At 45.0% G+C, this 22,497-nt stretch overlaps 1 protein-coding gene across 4 annotated transcripts in view; it reads left to right on the forward strand.

The window, feature by feature from the left end:
• PRDM15 (PR/SET domain 15) overlaps positions 1-17,080 on the forward strand; it is a 439,353-nt gene extending 422,273 nt beyond the window's left edge. For all 4 annotated transcript variants that reach the window (XM_085621221.1, XM_085621224.1, XM_085621222.1 and 1 more), the window contains one exon: positions 12,675-17,080. In XM_085621221.1, the coding sequence (XP_085477347.1) occupies positions 12,675-13,151 (477 nt within the window). In that variant the 3' untranslated portion in view covers positions 13,152-17,080. The remainder of the gene's footprint in view (positions 1-12,674) is intronic.
• The last annotated feature ends 5,417 nt before the right edge of the window (positions 17,081-22,497 follow it).

A 22,497-nucleotide genomic window follows, 5' to 3' on the forward strand; every position in this document is an offset into this window, starting at 1 on the left:
GGTGATCACCCAAACAGAGGTCACTTTGCAACACGTAGGCATTGCCTCCGTTCGATACCTGCATGACTGAAATCTCCCATTGAATGAAGACCTACTATCTAAAGCTGTACAGCGACAAGACCGAAATGGTTATCTTCGGGAAAAGCACTTCACTATGGGACTCTACCAGGTGGCTAACAGAGAGTGCAATGTCCGATACCTACCCCCATCACCCACGCCAAGAACCTTTGGATCGTCATTGACAGCAAACTCAAGCTGATCGCTCAAGTCAATATTGTCACCTCCTCATGCTGCCATACCTTGAAGATGCTGAGGAAGATTTTCACATTGCTTCCAACACCAGGAAATCCATCACACACCCTGGTAACAAGTAAGCTGTACTACAGGAACACCCTCTGTGCTGAGATGAACAAAAAACTCGCCAGGAGACTGCAGACCACTCGGAACCTAGGAACCGGAATTGCGATCAACCTCCCATGCCTCCCTCACATCACACCACACCTGAAAAAGCCTCACTGGCTCCCCATACTCAAATGAGTATAATTCAAACACCTCACCCACATTTTTAATCACTACATATCACTGACCCAGCATACCTCAGCTATCGCATCACAAACCTTCCACACCTCTGCTGGTTTGGACTCCTACTTGCACACAGCCCATGCATACAAAAAAACAGATCCAGCGGTCGAACCTTCTCCTATAATATTAGAATGACCGGCCACTACACATAGGGCGCCTGCTCAGTTCTTGAATTGCACAAGAAGCTGAAGACCTGGTATTTCAAGAAGTCCTACTAGGCTCGGCAAGACTCTCACCTCCTCAGTGCTAGGATGCCCTCCCGGGTGCTAGTGCAGTCTCCAAATCTGCGTAGCATAACATAGCCATAACATTAACCTGAATACCCTATTACGCTTCCTCTTAGATCTGTCAGTCTTAGGGTGGTCTTGCCCCAAACTTTTTACCATCTCCCCTCCTGTTTTGCTGAATTAGATTTTGTTGGCCTTAGTACTCTGTGCACATTACCACTGCTAACCAGCACTAAAGTTGACTTACACCTGGTTGGCATATAGTGGTGTACCTACCATATACCCAGTGCCTGTAAATTAAATGCTACTACTGGGCCTTTAGCACTGATTGTGCCACCCACTCAAGTAGCCGCTTAAAACATGTCTCAGACCTGCCATTGCCACCTGTGCAGTTTCAAACTGCCTATTCAACTTGGCCAAATAAGTCTTTTGCCAAGCATAAAACTCAATTTTTAATATATATGTCACCCCCAGGGTAGGCCTTCAACAGCCCATAGAGGAGGGTTAATTGTATTTAAAAAGTGGACATGGACTTTTACATTTTATATGTCCTGGAGGTGAAAAACTCTGAAATTTGTTTTTGCACTATTGTGAGGCCTTACCCTCCCTTAGGATACCATTGGGTTACCGTATACTTTTGTTTGGGAACAGGTAGAAATGTCATGTTGGTGTCTAAGGAATTGTAATTTAAAATCCTCTTTAAAGGTAAAGTCGTGTTTTAAGTCACAATTCTAAAAATGCCACTTTTAGAACGTTGAAGTAAAAGACACACAGTTAGTGGGCGGAATGCAGAACAAATCAGAACATTCACCTCCAGTCAAGAGATCTGGTTTAAATCCTTCGTTCTTTTGCTCACCATGCCACCCCAGTTTAGACCTGGCCATATGCAAATCAGTCTTGACCCTGTGCCTCATGGGAACAGTCCAGCCCGAACTGCCGAGCCAGGTCCGCTTTGGACTGGAAATAAGCATCCTAGGACCGGTTTCAGGGTTTCACCCCTCATCAGCCAGGATAGCTTGAATCCAAACGATGGATTTAGGCCGAGATCTCTGAACTGGGGTGAATGTACAACATTGTTCTGCATTCTGTCCATCAATTTTTGATGCCCAGACGTGGGTCCTGTGCTCTCCATGCCATTGGAGTCAAGCTACTCTGGCTGATGAGGGGTGAAACCCCAAAACCGGTCCTACGATGCATTTTTCCAGGCAAGGAGGACCTGGCCCAGCAGTTCGGGCTGGAATATTCCCCATTGGGTGCAGGGTCAAAACTGATTTGCATATGGCTGTGTTCAACCTGGAATGGCATGGGGAGCAAAAAAAATGATGGATTAAGGCCCAGATCTCTGTACTGGGTGAATGTATGACATTGTTCTGCATTCGCTCCTTCAATTGTTCTTTTTGCACTTGTAGAAAGTGGACATTCTCTTGTACTAACCATTTGTTGCTGACAGCCTGTTTCCTGGGGCACATGACTAGGTTAGTTGGCAGCTGACCTTTGTGTATTTCTCCCAAACAGCCACAAAATAGGGGGGTCTTGGTGTTGGCAAGATGGGGGCTGTGCACTGCCCCCTTGCATTTAAAGCAAAAGACACACAGATGATGGACGGAATGCAGAGCAAATGAAACATTCACCCCCAGTCAATAGATCTGGGTCCTTCGTTCTTTTGCTCACCATGCCACCCCAGTTTAGACCCAGCCATATGCAAATCAGTCTTGACCCTGTGCCACATGGGAACAGTCCAGCCTTAACTGCCGAGCGAGGTCCTCCCTGGACCAGAAACAAGCACCCTGGGACCGGTTTCAGGGCATCACCCCTCATCAGCCAGGCTAGCTTGAATCCAGTGATGCAGTGAGCCCGGGACCCACGTCTGGGCATACTCGGCGCATTCAGGGCGAGAAAGTAAAAGACACACAGATGGTGGACTGAATGCAGAGCAAATCAAACATTCATCCCCAGTCAATAGTTCTGGGTTAAATCCATCGTTCTTTTGCTCACCATGCCGGCACAGGCTCAAGACTGATTTGCATATGGCTGGGTCTGAACTGGGCTAACGAAGTGAGCTAAAGAACGATGATGGATTCAACCCAGATCTGTGACTGGGGGTCAGTGTCTGAAACGTGTCAGCGCTCCGTCCATCATCTCCTTGTGTTTGCTTTGTTTGCCCTAAGTTGGCAGGTTATGCCCAGGCGTAGGTCCCTTGCTCACTTTGCCACTGGATTTGAGCTAGCCTGGCTGAGGAGGGGTGTTAACCTGAAACCGGACGTAGGATGCTTGTTTCTGGTCCAGGAAAGACCTGGCTTGCAGTTCGGTCAGGACTGTTTCCATGAGGCACAGGGGCAAGATTGATTTGCATATGGCTGGGTCTGAACTGGGGTGGCAAAGTGAGCTAAAAAACAATGATGAATTCAACCCAGATCTGTGACTGGGGTTGAGTGTCTGAAATGTTTCAATGCTCCGTCCATTATCTCCTCGTATCCCCTTGCACTTCAAAGCAGCTTCTTCAGCCATCACACAAAGAACTTCACACTACTCTTTTGTGCCCCCAGATATCCTGAGACCAGGGCAGGGATGAAGGAAATTCCAGACACTTTTGTTTGAACTCCAGATGTTTCTTCCACTTTAAAAGGGGGCATTAGGTATATTAGGACCCTCAGACACTTCAGTTCACTCCTGGACCTGTGGAGGACACTTAAGTCCTGTCCTACATTACATGTCAGAGGAAGTGCCCTACTGCTGGAAGCCTGCCTTGAGTTCTCAGAGGACTGCCCTGCTGCTGGAGGACTGCCTTGCTGCTTGAACCCAACTCTACCACAGTGACTCCAAGGGCTTGTTAGCTGGCCTCGTGTTGCGAGCTACAGTAAAATAACAAGCTCCAACAACTTGAACCCTGCACCTGGACCCTGTCTGAAGTAAATCCTACCCTCCAAGTGGTGCCCATCAAGTCCTGGAGCCTTGGAATCGGTGCAAAAGGTGCCCAGACCGCGTGCAACCAAAACTTGGTAAATATTTCTGCCAAAACGTACCCTGAGAACCAAAAAGAAGACCAGAACCTACCTGCTCGCCGATCCACCCAATGTGTATCGCCGGTCAGCATGACTTCACAGTAGTTCCCACTACGTTCTTCTCTGAAGCAGCAAATCCTGTTCAGCAGCTCCTTGCAGAAGGAGTATCTGGCCTTGTGGTGCCCCGATTAGCAACAGCCTTCAACTTCATCCCACTGGCAATGTTTTTTTTTTTTTTTTGAAGAACGAAAAAAGCGACTAAGTCAAAACATAGAAATCTTCACTGCGATTTCGTACAGTGGCTTCTAGACAATTACTCCGACTCCTCAGATAACACCGGCTGCCATGCCCAGTTGAACTTTACCTTCTCCGACATTTTCCTAGGAAATTCTAAGTCTGAAAGTAAGCGGAAACCAGGCACAATCCACCTTGTGTATCTGAATCACGCTCGATCATAGGCCATAACTTTCAAATTTGTCCGATCTCACATGACTAGATGTCTGTGCTTTCAAATTTGCCTCAGATTCACACAACTAGATGTCTGCGGTTGACACTTTGATCTTTTAGGCGCTAGTTTCCCAAAAAACTTTACAGATTCATAACTCTGGTTCTTCCGATTTGATTTTTCTTGTTTTGGTGTTAAATAGTGTATCACATTATGCTCTATTTTTCTAATTTGGTTTGGGATTTTTTCTATTGTTGTGTTTTTACTTAACTACTGTTAAGGTGATGCCTAAATACTTTACGCATTGCCTCTAAGTTAAGCCTGACTGTTTTTGTGGCAGGCTACCAGAGGGTTGAGCACAAATTAATTTAGTGACTTTTTTGGTTAACCCTAACCAGGATTATGGCTGTTGCTTGAGAAGGACTCGCACCCTCCTCAACCAACAACCCAATTTCTCACACTTCCCATCTCTTAAAGCTTGTTACTACCCCTTAACTGCTACTCTTCTTGAACCCTAAAACCTGCTAACTACCCCATATCGCTCCTAACCCCTATCACCCCTTAATGCTACCTTTCCTTGAACCCTAAAAAATACCCTTAATACCTTTTACCTTTCTCTGATCCTAAAATCCCCTTTCCTTTTTTTTATGATATCATTTTTTTGTTGTTGAATTTTTATTGAACATATATTGCATCACAGCACATGACAATAGCAATCTGCAGTATACAACACGTACAGTCATCAATCAGCAGGAGAGTGGCATAACACATTGAGTATCTCCATTTCAATTTGTCAGTATGTTCATCACATTACAATATTTCCAATCCTTCCTATATCGTGATTTATACAGTTTAGTATTCATCATCCATGTTTCCTAGCAATATCCAGTTTGTGTTTTTGGATCTGGGATTACCACTTCTCAGTTTACCTGCAGTTTTGACTAATTATTCCCCCTAACCCCCCCCCCCGAGATACACTTAACATTATGGCCTACCATCATATGTTTATATACAAAGTTTTATCAGAGTGCTCACGCAAATATGTAAGTAATGGTTCCCAAATATCCCTAGGGTGCGATGAGGGGGGTAATAATTCTGCATAGGTGGAAAGTTGGCCTTTACAATATGTTATGTCAGTGAGCCATTCCTTAAATTTGGGGGCGCGACCCCAACCCCATCGACAGGCCACTCGTCTCTTTGCCAACAACATGCCGAAGGCGAAGAATTTCCTGCACGCCGGTGGCAGCTCCTCTGTATAACCCAGTAATGCCACTATAGGGGACCCTGTAATGTGTATGCCAGTCATTTCAGATATTGCGTTCAGCACTTCCATCCAGTATGTCTGTACTTCCTCACAAGTGCAGGAACCCCGCTCCCTTATGCCTACAGCGATCACGGCGGTCGTTATCTCTTAGTTTATACCTGTACAAGCACACAGGTGTGTGATATACACATTGAATGAATTTCAATGTATTATTCTAAGTCGACTGCTCGCAATGATGGCTTCTGTTTGCTTTCAGCAGTATTCCCACTGCTTCTCTGTGAGCGTAAGACCTAGTTCTAGTTCCCAACCCTTTCTGGCCTCTTGTTGTATGTATGGTCTTTCTAGTAGAGCTGTGCGGTATAGTCTAGACACCACATGTGTTGCTCCATCCATTTGGAGAAGGGTGTGTAGTGTGTCAGATTTGCAGGGTTCCTGTGGAAACGCTGGAGTATTAGCCCTGATCTCATGTCTCAGCATGATATACATAACAATTTCCATCGGAGTGCCATCGTCCCCTCCCATTAGTGTTTGCTTATTCTTAAATCTCCCATCCTGATATAGATCACCCATAATATTCAGATTATATTTTTTGAAACTTTTCCTACAGGGCACTTCCTGAGTGACCTGGGCTAGATGTATGTGTGAAAGAGGCATCAGTGGGGAGTTTAAAAAGGATTTTCCCGTTTTTTTTAGCTATACGCTTCCATGCGAGCCTTGTACACGCCACAGTGGAATGTTTAGTGCTCCATTCCGGGACGATTGCCCCAAAAAATGGGATTGTGGTAGTGGAACCATATATCCCTGTTTGATGGCCAGGTGTGACATGAAAGGTGGCGGATGGAGCCAGTAAATGGCATGATACGCTTGGGCACATAGAAAATAAAGCCCCGGGTGCTTCGATTCCCCGTCTCGAAAATGGAAGTGTCAAGGTTTGCCAACTATTTTGAGGTTGCTTGCCTCTCCTTGCAAGTCTGATGTGCTGAGAGTTGATGCCGTAAGGAAATGGTGGCCCGGGTGATGTGAGATGTTAATGAATAGGTAAAGCAATTTGGCAGTATGACGATCTTCATCAACAATATCTTGCCTGCAAGGGATAATGGCATAGCTATCCACCAAGTAATTGCGGTAGTGATTGAATCCAATGCAGTGCCATAGTTTGCCATCCGCGTCTCCCCCCTATCCCGGGCAATCTTTACTCCAAGGTATTTTATCTCCAAATCCCACCATGTGATTGGGAATTCCAGTGGGAACTCTGGTGTAGACGATGTTAAGGGGAAAATCTGAGACTTACTCCAATTGATTCGTATTCCCGATATATCTCCGAAGCAAATTAATTAGTATTGGATTCATGCTGATACTCTGCTTAAGAAAATATAGCGTGATATCGTCCGCTTAGAGTGAAACTAGGATATGTCTTGAGGGGTATGGGATGGCAAACTCTCTATGGTGTTGACGTAATTTAGCCGCCAATGGCTTCGGCTGCAAGAGCAAATAGTAAAGGTGACCGAAGACACCCCTGCCAGGTGCCTCTGGAGATCTGGATGGGGGCAGAGTGCAAGTCAATAATTTGTACAACAGCCATGGGCTGATTGTAAAGTAACGCTTTCCAATTAAGGAACGCAATTGGGAGGCCCATTCTTCCCAAAATTGCAATCGGGTAATCCCAATCCAATGGATCGAATGCTTTCGTAGCATCAAGGAACACAGCCACTGCATCTCTGTCAGGGTCCATGTCTTGCAGAAGCGCAAATATAGTGCGCAAATTATGTGATGTTGCCCTTCCAGCAATAAACTTTGCTTGATCGGGCAGCACTATTCCTTCCATTAGGAGACTAAGTCTATTGACTAATATTTTGGCTAGTATTTTTGAGGTACAATTTATTAAGGAGAGGGGTCTGTAAGCTTCACATTTAGTGTCTTCCTTACCTGGTTCAAGGAGCGATATGATTAGAGCCTGTCTCATAGTTGTTGGAAGTATACCTGTTTCCCGTGCCTACTCGAATACCCTTTTACGGATGGGAACTAATTCATCTATGTATCATTTATAAGTCGATCGGCAAGCCATCTGGGCCTGGGGATTTGCCGGACCGGGACTGCATGATGGCCTCCCGCACTTCATCTTCCTCAATATCCGCCTTGAGGAACTCTCTGCTGCAGTCACTAATCCAGCCAAGGGCAGTATCCTCAAAGTATGCTGCCACGTCAATCTAGCCTGACCTTTGTGTTGTGTATAGTTGTTGATAATGGAAGGTGAAGGCCTTGAGTATTACTTCATGTTCAGTGTATACCTCATCTGTATCTTTTTCTATTCTGAATATGTTATTTTGAAACCGGGTTGCTCTTATTGTTTCAGCGAGGGCCTTACCAGGCCTTTCGCCTTCACCGTATGTTCAGGCATGAGTGTATTTGGAGCGAAACAGCCTCTCTTGTTCTGTTGTGTCCGTATAGTCAAGCAGGAGCTCTTTTAACTGTGCGCGCATGTGCGGAGTAGGGGTTCTCTTCAATAATTGTGTTCAAATGCAACAGCGCCCTAACATGAGTTTCATTCACCCAAGCAAAGCGATCTACCTCTGGATGTAGGGCAAGGTTGAAATGTCCTCCCCATATTAAGTGCGTAGACCCCACTTCTAAAATACGACCCCATAATGTGGTGAAAAACTGTTTGTCATCTACGTTTGTTGCATAATAATTTACCAATGTTACAGATTGGCCTGATAATCTCCCCCACATAATGCAGTATCTCCCCAGGGGGTCTTGTATTGCGCCCGCTGGATTGTAGCTGACCCCAGCCTTAATGAGGATAGCGGTGCCCCTTTAGTAAGTTGAGTACGAGGCAAAGTATCTATGTGCAGCCCATTTACCAGCAAAACTAGGTACCGAGTAAGGGTCCTGGTGTGTCTCTTAGATCATTGCTATTTGGACATGATGTCTATCTAGGTATTTAAGTATTTGTCTTTTTTTCCGAGGATCTCGTAGCCCCCTGACATTCCATGTCAATAGTGTAAGACTACTAGGGCGCTCATTTGTGAAATGGTGATTTATGTTGTGAACAAGTTTCATTTGTGGTGCCAGAGCAATATTTTCCCTTCCTGCGTGTACTTATGTCACCGCTACAACCATTACATTTTGCATGTGCTATGCTGCTGCAAACATTAACAAACATCAATCCTGCTCCCCTCCTCCCCCCACCCACATCCACGGCCCAATCCCGCAGCTGAATACTCTTCCCTACAAAATCCCAAACATGCCGTCCTAGTTTAGTGTCCAGAATAGTCCAATGTCTTACATAAGGATCAGGGCATAATGTATATTCTGCAATTAGCATATTTGACTCGGAGTGGACTTCACCGCCCTGCATAGCCAGCTGTGGACCGGATAAAATTGCACGTAAGTGAGACCGCAATACCCATTACAAACTAACATACTCTGGTGGGGGAATACCCATGGGACTTATACACAAGAGAGCCTGACATTTCACCCCGGGTGTTCAGGGGGTGCCTGGGGGTGACCAATTTACAGTGCGTTATATAGAATTCCATATTTGTCAAATCATACAACATCGTTCTAGGTTAATGTACCAAGACTCTTGTACCTACATGCAGTTTGGGGTCTAGGCACTTTTGTATTAAAAGTTACAAATTATTCTTGGCATACTTTCCATCCTGCCTATATCACAAGAAAAATTACTCTGCAGCGGAGAACTTGGTCCGGAGTCATTTTTGTCTGTATCTGATCTGGGACTGTGAGTAGACGTCTTCTTGATGAAATCCTGTGCCTGTTGGGGATTGACTAATACATGTTGTCTGCCTCGTTGAGTGACACGCAACCTCGCTGGATACAGCATTGCGTACTGGATGTTGGCCTGTTGTAGTTTCCGTTTCACGGGGAGAAACTTTTTTTGAGCCTCCTGGACTATTTGCGTGAAGTCCGGAAATAATGAAATGGAGTGGCCATCTTAGTGCAGATAACTTTTCTCTCATGCCAGACGAAGTACGGTATCTCTATCCTTGTAGTTTAGTTACCGCGCTATAATAGGCCTTGTGGAGGGGGCGGGGGGGGGATCCTGGGGGCGGTCTCAATGCCAGGTAACGGTGCGCTCGCTCCACTATAATCACCTTAGAGAAGGAGGATGCCCCAAACAGTTCCATCAACATGCATTCTACAAAGTCTTCCATCCGTCCTGTTTCTGTGGATTCAGGTACCCCTAGGATGCATATATTGTTTCAGCTTGAGCGCTCTTCAAGATCTTCATTCTTTGCCGCAATAACCGTTCCATGGTTTGTATTTGCTCACTGCCGGCCGAGGTGGTGCCTTCCAATTGCGAATTCCTCCGCTCTGTTTCACTAATGCGCCTGTCGTGTTATTCCAGTCTTTGAGTTATATAGTCCATGCGAACATTTAGCGCATCCATTTTGGTCTCAATTGAGTTAAGGCTTTGCCTCATCGTAAGTAGTAACAATCTCAGATCTACGTCATCTAGTTGCGAGCCTTCTGATGCATTGGAAGCCTGATCCCATTCCAGCCCTTTCATGTTTTTACGAGGTTCAAAGGGTATCTTGGCTTGCTTGCAATCCATTCTCCCCATATTGAACTCTGGGAGGGTAGGTATATTATGCCAAACGTACAATGCTGGTAATGTCCCAGTGTTTCCTTGTGTTTTATAGCGCTGTTAACTCTTACAAGTTGGTGTATAATTGCACTCTACTGTGGTCTGGTTGGGAAGTCTGCAGCCCTGTGGGGGTATTCTTCTTATAGTTTTTATTAGTGGGTCCTCGATAAACAATGCACCCCCAATCGTGTGGTGTATTCTCCACTCCTTTTTTGTGCTATGTCTACCGCTCCTCCAGTCAGTCTGGTGGTGTAGATTAGAATGATCTTAGGCCACCCAGTGCTCACAATACCTCCGGAGGAGTCTCTGCCCTCAATAGTAGGCTCTGCAGTCTCTCCTGCCCTGGACTAGGCCCCACGAAGCCGGCCGCAACACGCAGACCGCACCTCTCATTCAGCGGGTCAATCGGCGCTTCACTTACCGCACCTCCAGTGGATCCGGTCAGCGTCTCTGGGGGGGGTGGGGTGGGGGTGGTGGCACACACACCAGGTTGCCCTGCGCAGAGCCCGACTCAGGCCCAGCGTGCCATGGAGCCGTCTAGCAGCGGCCGTCAGCTCAGCCTTGGGCCAGGCCCCGTGAGGCCAGCCACAGCACGCAAGCCACAACCCCCAGATAGCGGTCACAACGTCGCCGATACTACTGCGCCTCTGCCTGATCCTTCCGCACCTCCAGGGAAGCGTGGTGCAGACGCCAACCAGCCCGCGAAGTTCCCGCCTCAGGCACATCACGCCACAGAGCCACCTACCAGCAGTGGTACGCACCACGATTCCAGGCCGCTGTCGCGTCTCAGGCCTGTTCAGTCGCTGCAGCACAGTCGCTCAGGTAAGGCCTTCAGGTTTCTGCGTCAGTGCTTTGATGGGAGTGGTTGTTTTTTACACGCCAGCCGGCTTCCCTCAGCATTGCGACCAGCCGGGAGCCCAACACCAACCTCGCCTGTAGTATAGTCCTGCTGCGGTATTGTTCACAGCTGCTGACACGCTCCGGTAGCCACCATCTTAGGCCATTTTCTCACCAATGCATTTTCTCGGTTTCCCGGTCGTGATGACTGCTAATTTTGTCCAAATCCATTTGCACAATGGTATGCCTTGTTAGTGGAGTTGTTTCTGGTTGTGGTACGTAATTACTTCAGCAGGATTATGTTGAATATGTTGCCCGGGCTGCAGGAGCCTAACCGGAGTGCGGCCATCTTGCTTGTCGGCTCTCTAGCACCCCCCTAAAATCCCCTTTCCTTAACGCAAACGTTCCCTGAACCGAAAAACCCATTACTTCTCCTTATTGCTATCCTTTCTGAACCCTAAGAACCCCTTATTACATCTTATCGGTACCTTTCCTGAACTTTAAAAGCCCCTAACTATCCCTTAACACTAACAATCCCTGAACCGTACCAACCCCTTACTACCCCTTAATGATACCTTTCCCAGAATCCTAAAAAACATTTACTAGCCCTCTACCTCCTTCCTCACCTCACTGTAAATGCTCCTCTCTACTTCAGAAGAAGGATGTTCCTTGCCATGTTCCCAATGCACGTACCTTTGCCCGATAAGGCACAACATTTTTATATTGTTTGTTTTTGTAGTCACAACAACTTTTTTCATTCTATTTTCTCAGTATGATAGATTTATGGCACAACCTTTAGCAATCTTCTTTTTTTCCCTACAATACTTTCACTGAAAGCTGTATAAATAACCAAACATTAAATGCAGTTAAGTCACAAGAGATATCAATTGGTTTTAATTTTAATGGGATTAACGCATATTGCCATATGTAATGATTAATTTGTGAATAACGTTTGCGGTGCCAGTTCAGTTGGTCAATGAACAGAGGATCCCTTCACAAAATTTCACTGATTCAGTAGGCCAGCAATAAAAGACAATTCAAATTGTGCTTCCATCGAAGGCATCCGTAAAGCAGATCTGGTCACAGGGGCTAGATCGGTGGTGGATGGGAACATTATCACTGTACAAGCTGTTCTGCAAAAATATGACCGAGGTGGCCAAGTCATCCTAATTCATGGACTTGAATTAACGAGACACAAAAACATAGAGCTAAATAGATTTTTTATTTGTTTGTGAATTAATTGCTTTTGATTGTAAATAAGCGTCAAAAGTTCTCATTTTATGCACAGTTAGGGCACCACAAGGTCGGTCGCAGAGATCTCCCCGGTGCCAGTCGAACCGGCGTCAATTGTTGTCCTTGTGGTTTCAGTCTTGCACTAAACTGTAATGACGCGAGTATTGAATAATTGCCTTTTTTGGTGGAGTTTCTTATTGATGGGCCAACAGCATCCTGGGATTGGCTTCTTTAGGCTGCTGAAGACACTTGACACTTCTGAGGTAAATGTAAAGTGGTGATGATGAAACAAAAGATTTTAGCGTTGTATGCCACGTGTAGTTATGCTGTGTACTCGATTCAAAAGGATCATTAAAATGGGTCATGATTATGTGCTTTGGGAATCATGCAAGCAGAAAGTTACATTATGAATTGCATTTGTTGCGAGCGATGTTAGTAAGCATTGGTTTAACGTTGCTTGTCCTTTCCTCTTTAGGTTGTAGTAACTCTTGAGGACCCCAGTGTGACCAGCCCTTCGAGCACTGAAGGAATGACTAGTATCACAGTTACGCCCATCACCACGCCAGCCGGGACTCAATTTGCCAACCTCCAGCCTGTTGCAGTCGGCCACCTTGCAACAGCAGACCGACAGCTGCAACTTGACAACTCCATTCTCACAGTGACCTTCGATGCAGTCAGTGGCAACGCTGTACTACACAACCGCCAGAATGAGCTCCAGCTCCCGCCAGTGCAGGAGACTGCCAATCCCCAGTCTGTGGCCCACTTCATCAACCTCTCCACCTTTGTGAACTCCATTGCACCTTTAGGGAGCCACATTACAGAGCAGCAGCCTCTGACATGGAGGGCGGTGCCTCAGGCTGATGCACTGCAGCCCCAGGAGCAGCAACCACAGCCTGAGGCAGGACAGCAGGATTCCCAAACAGAACCACAGCAGCAAATGTACAACTATTAACTTACAAGGGCAAAAACTTTTTGGGCGAAAGTATTGATTTTGCTTTTTTTTATAAAAAAGGACAAAATATTGGCCAGTGGAAGCCAAAATTGTGTGCTGGACACCAAAAGCAAACAAAAAATGGATTGAATGGAAGTGCAAAATTGTTAAGCAAATGCCAGCAGCACTCTGATTAATAAGCTCGTATTATTTGCCATTTCAAAAAATTGGAACAATGAGTTTTTATTTCTAGTGAAGCAGCAAGGACTGCAGAGGAGAGTTTGGAGACGCAGAAGGAGGAAGGATTGAAAATGTGGGTAAACCTAGTCAGGTGCATGAGTTTTTTTTGGTTTTCAATGTCAAGTGGGCTGCCCTGCAATGAGTTGTAACGCATCAGCGTTGAGGTAGGACAAAATATTTATATATAGGGTGTTTTATTTGACCCTTGACCCTGCAGCTCCCCATCTGACTCGAATATCCGTTAGGAAACACGAGGGACTAGCTTCTGCATTTTCAAACCTATGTGCCACCTGTTAAGCATGCCTACTTCTAAGCACCGACACAACCAGTACTTCTACATAGGAGCCCTCCATGGGTGCCTCTTCCTTGGTTCCTTTTTCTCCTCTTTTTTCACTTCTGTAAATTATTTGCCCTTACGTTTTAGAGCTCCTGAATTGGCTAGGGCTCTCATGCCAGACATCTAGCATTCCACTCTTTGCCAGGTTATGATTCATGTTTCTGTCAATGCATCCTCTCTGTTTCTATCAATGTATCCTATGTCTTAAAACCTGGTTATTACATGGTAATTTTATACTCTCTTATAAATGGTTCAGTGTCTTGCTGCCAAATTGCCAAAGCAAACCAAAAGGTAAGAGGAGCTGGCGCCTTACTCGCAGTGTGAATTTATTTTCTTTTATGAAGTATAATCCTCTGCCTGCTGGGCTTATGATTGCAGTAGTCTTTGATGGTTACTCCTTACTGGGAACTTTGTTCACAGCACTAGATGATTTATTAGCCGTGAGCCTCCTTCTAGGTTTCACTGCAGACTGAGGGCACTTGTTCACTCTTGTCATTGGCAAGAAACCCTGCCTCATGCCTCAGCGAAGCTCGAAGGATACCGTGCATGATCTTCCTCTGCTCTGAGACGGCAGTCGCTTCTCTTTGGATCGCGCCTCCACATCCAGGGCACAGCTTTTTGAAAACCATCTTGCAACGAACAAGTTCCTGCTTTCACATTGAGCTGCCACACTTGTAAGATTCCAGAATACCCTCATAGAGATCCTCTATCTATCACTTACCCTTATAACCTTGAGCAAGCCGTCTTCAAAAGGAAACAGTAACACACTTAGATGTTTTTGCCAGTCAGTGCCACAGCGTTGAATCCACTTCTTAGAGTAAGCTTATTCTTGTTGGAAGTTGAGTTTAAAACGTATCCCCTCTGTATGTTATCCAAAAAGTTTATCTTTTCTATTGTCTGCTGCAGTGTTTGCTCCATTTCTTGTTTTTACAATTTGGTTCGAATCCCAAGGATTAGTCAGACAAAACATTATACCTTAATAGTGGCCTTCTCTGTCTTTCCAGTATAATGCTGGATTTTCTGCTGTGACTACACTTTTTTGGAAAGAGAGATCTTTTTGAGTAATAAGGCAGAATCCCTGACCTTGGAATCCTTTACATTGGGCCGAGGCACAGCTCCATCAGGTGTGATGTATATTTTGTTTTTCTGCCTTTCTCCGCTGACGAACTTTATAAAATCCATTCAGACAATCTCATGGTGGACCTGATAATACATTTATCCCAGTGGTACCTTTATGGTTGGGAAGAGCGTGTTCTTCTCCTACTTCCCTCACCTTTTGGTGATTTCGTTTTTTAATGTTTTATTCATTTGGAAAACCGACCAGAAACTAAGCCAAAATGTAATGTATACATCATATTGAATCCTAGCCCATTATTCCTATTTTTAGACAGAGCAGCAAAACTGAATGCGATTCCCCACTTTCGGATTCAAGTTTCCCTTATTTAAGCATAAAATGCCACAAAATAGATGTAGATAAATAAGGTTCTAGGGTCACAGAAATAGCACATACGTAAGGTTGCAGCGCCAAGCAGATGCACAGTAAAACAATCATGTTGAAAGTATCAGTTGATCAAACCTCATCAATTGAGTAGACATCATCAATTGAGCATACAGAATAGGCAGAGAATAAAATTCTATGTTGATAATGAATTCTTGCCTCTGATTTGAGTTGCCTTTAGCAGAAAACAATCTGAGTACATTACAGATAGTAATGCAAGAGCAACTATATATATGCCATGAGAAAGGCGAAAGCCGAAACGCATTGGTGAAGGGGCATCAAGCTATATAAAAATTACTTCAGAAGCCCAGAGTGTCCTGGTCATCTCTGTACGAGGGGACGTGTTTGTGTTTGTGTGTAATATATAATATATTATTTTTTAACACATACATAAAATCCAGCGGGGGGGGACCATTATATTGGCAGTAAGCATACTTCGTCTGTTGCAATGGAGCATGCTTCCCACCAATATACAAATCAGGCCTCTAGTCAACTTTCAAATCTGTGATTCTGTTTCTCACTTTAAGCAAGAATTTCGTTTTTGACGAGCATGAGCAAGAAGTGTTAATGAATATACAAATGTCTAATTGTAGCATAATTGTGTATCACAGCTTTTCACAGGAGCATTTATAATCTCTAAAGCCCATACAACTTTTTTTGTAATATTTCACAGTTCGATAGCATTATTTCTCTCAGCCTTGCATTCTGGGTTCGCAGAGGCTAGCATCCACATCTCAGATTTAACCGCTTGCACACTGGCATCTCTATGAAAATATTTACTGTCCGGTTTTTTATCTGTTTTTCTGCACTTGTCTCCAAAGTTACCAATACCGCTACTGCTCTCTGTATTGTTTCTTCTGCAGTAACCTTCTGTCTCTCACTGGCTTTAGGGAACAACTGAAACTCTGCTCCTTTTAGGAATATCTAATGAGTGGCATCACGGTTGACTATACCTTCTGTAAACACAATCTTGGAAGTCAGCACAGTTTTGCCATTCAGGTCTCTAGAACCTTTTTGGGTGAAGTCTGGTTCTTCTGCTGTTTTTAAGGATTATGAGATCAGAACAGAGCAAAATGAATGTCGGTGAAATGGTTACTCCTGTTTTAACAGAGTTTGAATCTGTGGGATCCTGAAGCTAATAACAATGTAATTTTCTCTTTCAGTCAGTTTCAAGAATATGCGTTGATTGGCTATCTCCCTTCTAAAGTGTAGCCAAGTAGGCAAGGCTTATGCAGAGTGCCCATTATTGCACTAAAGAAAAATTGCAACCAAGCAGATTTTTGGCCAATTAGATATCTTTAAGATATGCCGATAACTTGTTTTTTAAAGGACTGTATGAGCTATGCTACTATCGAACATCCTGGTGTCTGAGACAATACTGTATCCTACCAAGCCACTGCAGCGCACAAAAAGCTGAATTGCTTCTCCCCCTTTTCCAAGGCTAAAAGCTTACCTCTTGAATGTAAAACATAAATATCATTGTGATTTGATTGTCTCTGGTATGGTGTAACCAGCAGAATAAATTGTCCCCACTCAAGAAAGCAGACCTGTACTGTGGAAGGCAAATACATAGACTTGCAATCCTCACTCGTTAACCTTGTTTTGAAGGTAACGACCAGTTCTGCAACGGTTGCCACATATCAACACTATGTTGAACACGCTTGTCCTCCCTACTCATCCTATACCATATTCCTGATCAAAGCCAGAAAAGGCACTTTATGGAATTCATTGCTATATCTTTGAAAAAGACATGTTGCCACTTAAAGCGGAAAACCTATCTATTGTATGAAGAGATGACTATTGACTATTGTAACTTACATTGGTTTTCACACTTAGCTGTTAAGCTTATCGAATAAAAGAATAATGTGAAGAGCATTCCGGCTCCTGCGCTTCATTTTACAGCATAAAGTTAATGCAATGATTTGTTACTAATTGGTACATATCGTGTTAGCAGTGCCTGGTGCCCTGAAAAAGCTGTGTACACGGTATTGTACCTTTTAGTTTTGGCAAATATCATGTTTTAGAACACTGTTTGATTAATCTGTCGATATCTTAAGTACATCTTTACCTTCTTCAGATTCACCATTCATTTGTATATCTTTGCCTTGGCAATGATTAGAAAAGTTATTTCACAGACTCTAAGATGGTGTGTGCTAGCAGGCACCGAAGACGCGCCGCTTCAGTTAGTGATCCTGGACAGAGATGGACAAACTCCTTCAATAATCCACCTGGAGGACATGGGCTCACTCTGCACCCCAGAAGTTCTAGTAGCCTTCAGTGAAGAAAGAGCTAAGCACAAAAGGACATTTGGTACTCCTTACAGGCAGGCATACAATCCTATTAGGGCGGTACTGAGCTCAGTGCTCTTGAAAGGGCACTTCTCAAGTGAAAGGTAAGATAATCAGGGTGGCTACAATTGCAGCCAATAAAAGCAGGTCATCTGAAGTAGTGGAGGCATGTGCCAATGTGCAGGCCGTTCCATAGAGGAATAAGATTCACTGGTTCAGTGGTAATGACTTCTGGTTCCAGAGGTGTGGCAAGCAGCTGTGGAGGTGCTGAAGCAATAAATAGTGTTTGAACCCTTGTCCCAAAGACCGTTCAGCCAAGGTCAGGCAGGTGGAAGAGCAGTAATATGGGATCTGTTTGGGACCGCTGGCCAGTGGAATGGAGGGTAAACCTCAACCATGACTGGGTGGGCATCTCCCAATGCTGGAGAGGGGGACGTAGGAGAGCTAGAATCACTTGGTCTTGGGGAGCGAACCTCATACCTGTTGCAAAGTCCATACCACACATAGGAACTGGTGAAGACCCACAGGACAGGAGGATCGCTGCTGTGGCCCCACGAAGTAAAGCTGTTGTATGTGATTGAGGCGGCACAACCAGAGGCATAAGGAAAGGCACCAATGAGGCTGGAGCTTCGTTGGTCATACACACAGAGACCCAAGTTGGGAAGACTGGTGAGGCACAGACTTGAGTGCCCCTCAACCGAAAAATGTCTAAGGTATATGTTGGGTAACAAATCACTAGAGAATGCAAGGAGTGGAAAAGTAACTCAATGAACCTCGATCTGGTTGCACGGAGTACACAAGGAGTCATGACAGCAATCTTTGAAAGACTGGACAGGGACATGTTTCAGAAGGTGGATTGATTGTAGGAACTGGCATAGTACCAGTCACCACAAAAATAGGGCCATTCTTTTTCCTACTGCACCAGAGATGTTCTGAAAAGAAGCTTGCTTATGAATGCATTTGGAAGACAAATCCTCTGACTTAGGTCGCAGCACTATGACAATGGATGAATGTGTTGCATTTGAGGGTCAGTGTAACGCTTGCAGAATCTAAGCGACAACAAGCATCCTTCTGAAGGATCTATCACAGATCACTTTAATGAAGAGAACGGTGTTGAAAGTAATAATTAACTGACCTACAGAAAACAAAATCAGGTACAGATGGGTTTCCTTTTAGTCTGAAATTCGAAGTGGAAGGTAAGTAAAAATGTTGACAGCAGAGGAAAGAGAAGAATATAAAAAGAATGAACTACCTGATCGACTAGGTACAGAGCTAGCTGAAATATCCCCAGAAGTATTATGGCCATGGCAACAACAATGTTCGTAAAGGAGACCGGAACAGGTGAAGCTCAAAGCATTTTGGGTCAACCAAGCAGCTCTCGGAAGATGACTCTAATGAGGAGACTTTTCGGTGTAGCTATGCTTTTTTAGAAAAAAAGAGGCAAGTGAAAATGGAGGCAGGTTTGTGAGACATCCCAGTCAGAAGAAATAACACTACTAAGGGAAGTTACTCAAGTAAGTCAACAGGCCCAGTTCAAAGAGGGGGAGATTGGTGTCATTTATTTGCGATACCAATCTAGATCTGAGGTGATCCTAGCATGGACATACATCAGGGAACCCTGCTGTTATTTTTCTATGCTATGGAGTGTAAACTTAGGGCGAGTCGGGAAGTGGAACTGGTTTACTAGGTGGATGGCCACCATTGTGATAAACTCAAAACTGAGATAAAGATGGAGTTTGTTGGAGAAGAGTTGGTAGGAATGTACCAATGATATAGAGAACTATAATAAGATGCAAGACCTCAATGCTTCTAATAAGCGTGAGAATTCTAAAACTTCTCTATAAATTATGGAGGAGGCCTGTATCTGCTTGCTACATAACAATCAGGTGAGCTTGAAGGAATGTCGACCTCTGGAGCAATACTTCTGGGCAGGCCATACACAAAGCGGAGGAGTTGCCTTACGGAAAATGAATAGGTTGCCTTTTCAATGTGAAGAATAACACCGGTATAGAGTAGGGTGATATCTCGTACTGAAAGGCAATGTTAAACAATCTCCTGGAACAAAGGCTTTGGTTGTCCTACTAAAACAGGGGCGACTAGCCCAGGGTACCATGGGGATAGGGAAAGGCTTCAGTCAGATTATTTTAGACGATTTGGACAGATCCACTGAGGGTATACAATCAGGAAAGATAGTTACTAAGAGTTAAGATGAGGCTGGGAAAATTGGATTTCCTAGATGCATGGAGGACTTTTCATTCAGATGCCAGGGTTTACATGCTCATATGGATACTTCTACCTGCAAGGTTCCTCACCTTTTGAATAACCCCAGGCGCCAGACTGGATCCAGAAATTTCGCAACAGCTGTTATACTGGTAGGCGGTGTCTGCTCTGAATCAACATTGGTTACTGCGCAGATGTGATGTCACTGGAGCTACATATCCCCATCCCAGTGCGTGCCCTGGTGCAAGTTAAAAAAAATCCCATACCCTTTGACACGGATCCAGAGCTACTTCCTTTGAAAGTTTTCAAACATTTTCCTACTTTACAGTGCTTTTATGGAACATGTCACCCTCTAAGAATCCTGATTTTAAATCTTGCGGCTACTGTCACGACCACATGTCAATTTTAGACCCATGAGGTTTGTCGTTGGTGCTTCTACCAAAGTTGGGCAGACAGTGCGGCTTCATGCACTCAAAGGCAAGGCATTTGAGGAGTGGAAGGCAAAGCTGTTTATGGCAGGTTCGCGATAAGCACCGGGCGCAGTGTCAATTATGTTCAAGTTCAGGGTTGTAGTCTCCCTCGTTGTCCTTCTCAAGGCCCTCCGAGGGCAATAAGAAACAACTCAAGCAAGACCGACAGGATGACTTGCACAAAGACACTATTCTTTCTCTGGGGGTAGGTTTCATTGGCGCTCCCCTTCACCAGAAGAGTCTAATTCTGAGCAGGAGCTAGTGTACATCACTCAGGGTGAAGAAACGGTTCTGACCCTGATCCCAGCTCCGATGTCAGCCCCATCCCTAAAATCCCCTCTGGCCCTGACTCCAGTCCTTCCTCTGGTATACCCAGAGTTTCTAGAGCCTGATCAATTTCTGGCCTTCACTCAGGCCATGATGGCTCTTTTCAGAAACAAGGCAGTTTCTTCTGGTGCACCTATGGGCCCCATGGATCCAACGGGGCCTCCAATGGTCATGTCTGTAATGCACTCACCTGGTCCCAACCATGGAGACGACCCTGCAGCTGATGCTAGTCCTCCTATCCCTCCCAAGGACAGCTAATGACGAGGAATCCAAACTTTGGAAAACACACTGTCCACAAGGGGGAAGGAGGGTTGGTATAAGAAAAGAGTCTTGCAGTGTTAAATCTGCTCTGCGGATGTGTGACACTGCGTGATGGGATCCTTCACTTTTGAGACCTACGTTAGTGAGGTTGATGGGCCCGGGATCAGACTCTATTTTTGTGATGACGCAATGAATTGGAAATGACAAGAGGAGGCAGTTACTATCTGTACGCTGACAAGTCTCTACATACAATGAAAATACATTAACTTCAGTGACACAAACTTACAGGTTTCAACAGCAGCTCAGCAGGAGAGGAGAATAACCAGAATTGCAGATTGGAATGAGTCACTCCTAGGAATATCTTGAAATACAAATTCCAGGACAAGAGCCATACATATATCAAAGATTCTGAAGTGTTTTCTCTAGGCACTACTGTTCATTAGAGAAACATGGAGATCAAGTTGTTCTAGCGCCAAGGTTGTAGGAAGAGTCCGCAGTATAAACACACAAAAGCTGGGTAAATCACAGAGAAGAAATTGATTCATTGAAGATAGGGATACTCTGTCCTGGTTACTACTGTAGGAGGTTTAGTGCGCACTGACCTTCAACTTGTCGGAAGTTCAAAGAAGATCTTGAAGCCTTGACTCAGGGAGAAAAGGGGGGGTCCAGAGTAGCTGTGCAGGAGGGAGCGAGAAGGAAGACGTCGAGGGACCATGTGCCACGGGAACCACAGGTTCGGATGGACTTTAAGGAGGCTGGAGCGCTTCTTGGTTCTGGCTGATGTGGAAGCATTGGCCAAGAGGGTGCTGGGGAAAGCTAGCCAGGAGGAATGCTGGTGGTGCATTAGTCATGAATATCTTAGTGGGCCATAAAGCGCCATGGGGTTAAAGCAACATGAATTCTTAAAGAACAAACACTTTCTAGTGCTTAAAAGCCAGCTTAGGACATCTGGTCACGCTAGACCAGGACAAAGTCAAAGTTTCAGGCCGATACAATGAGCGGTAGGGCCCGGTCAAGTTTTTACCTTGTGACTTAGTCACATTTTTTTGGAGCTTTTTCCTCTCGACTTCGAGCGGGTCTCCTCAGCAGGCTGGGTTTGGGTTCAACAACAACGGCTTGTCTCTGTCGATTCCTGGAAGTCTTGTAGGTGACAAAAAGTTCCCGAGGTTCAGCGGGACAAACCTGAATTTCAAATAGGGTCGCGGTTCGACGTCGCCTGCTTGACTCTCAACGACGGGTAAGACAACTTATGGAGCTTTTTGGTCAAAATGCTCAAAATTATCTAAAACTTCTGGAGATTCCTCCAGAAGGTCCCTTTGGGTTCTTGATGGGTTGACAAAACCAGCAAGGGTTCCAGAAGCTTTGAGTTGTTCCTTGGAGAGTTGGGACTACAGTTCCCAAAATGCACATGTCCAAATCCTTTAAAGTTCAGTTGAAGGTGAGCAGCTGGTTCCTCCTTGGTGGAGATGATGCAGGTAGGGCGCTTTTTAACCTGCTGCTTTCAGGGAGTCATCTCCTTAAACTTTTAGTGCGAGGCAAAGCCCTTATTTTGCTGTTACTCCAAAGCGTGCAGCAGGTGCAGTCATTCAGAGTGCAGTCCTCTTGGTGCAGGCCAGTCCTTCTTCTTGATTCTTCAGGCGGGGATCTGAGTTGCTGGGCAGATCTCCCATATTGATCCATGCTTCTCATCTGGCAAGCAGGGGGTGGGGCATCCCTGACCAATGGG

Source organism: Triturus cristatus, chromosome 8 (assembly GCF_964204655.1).
Source record: "Triturus cristatus chromosome 8, aTriCri1.1, whole genome shotgun sequence".
In the NCBI taxonomy this organism is placed as follows: domain Eukaryota; kingdom Metazoa; phylum Chordata; class Amphibia; order Caudata; family Salamandridae; genus Triturus; species Triturus cristatus.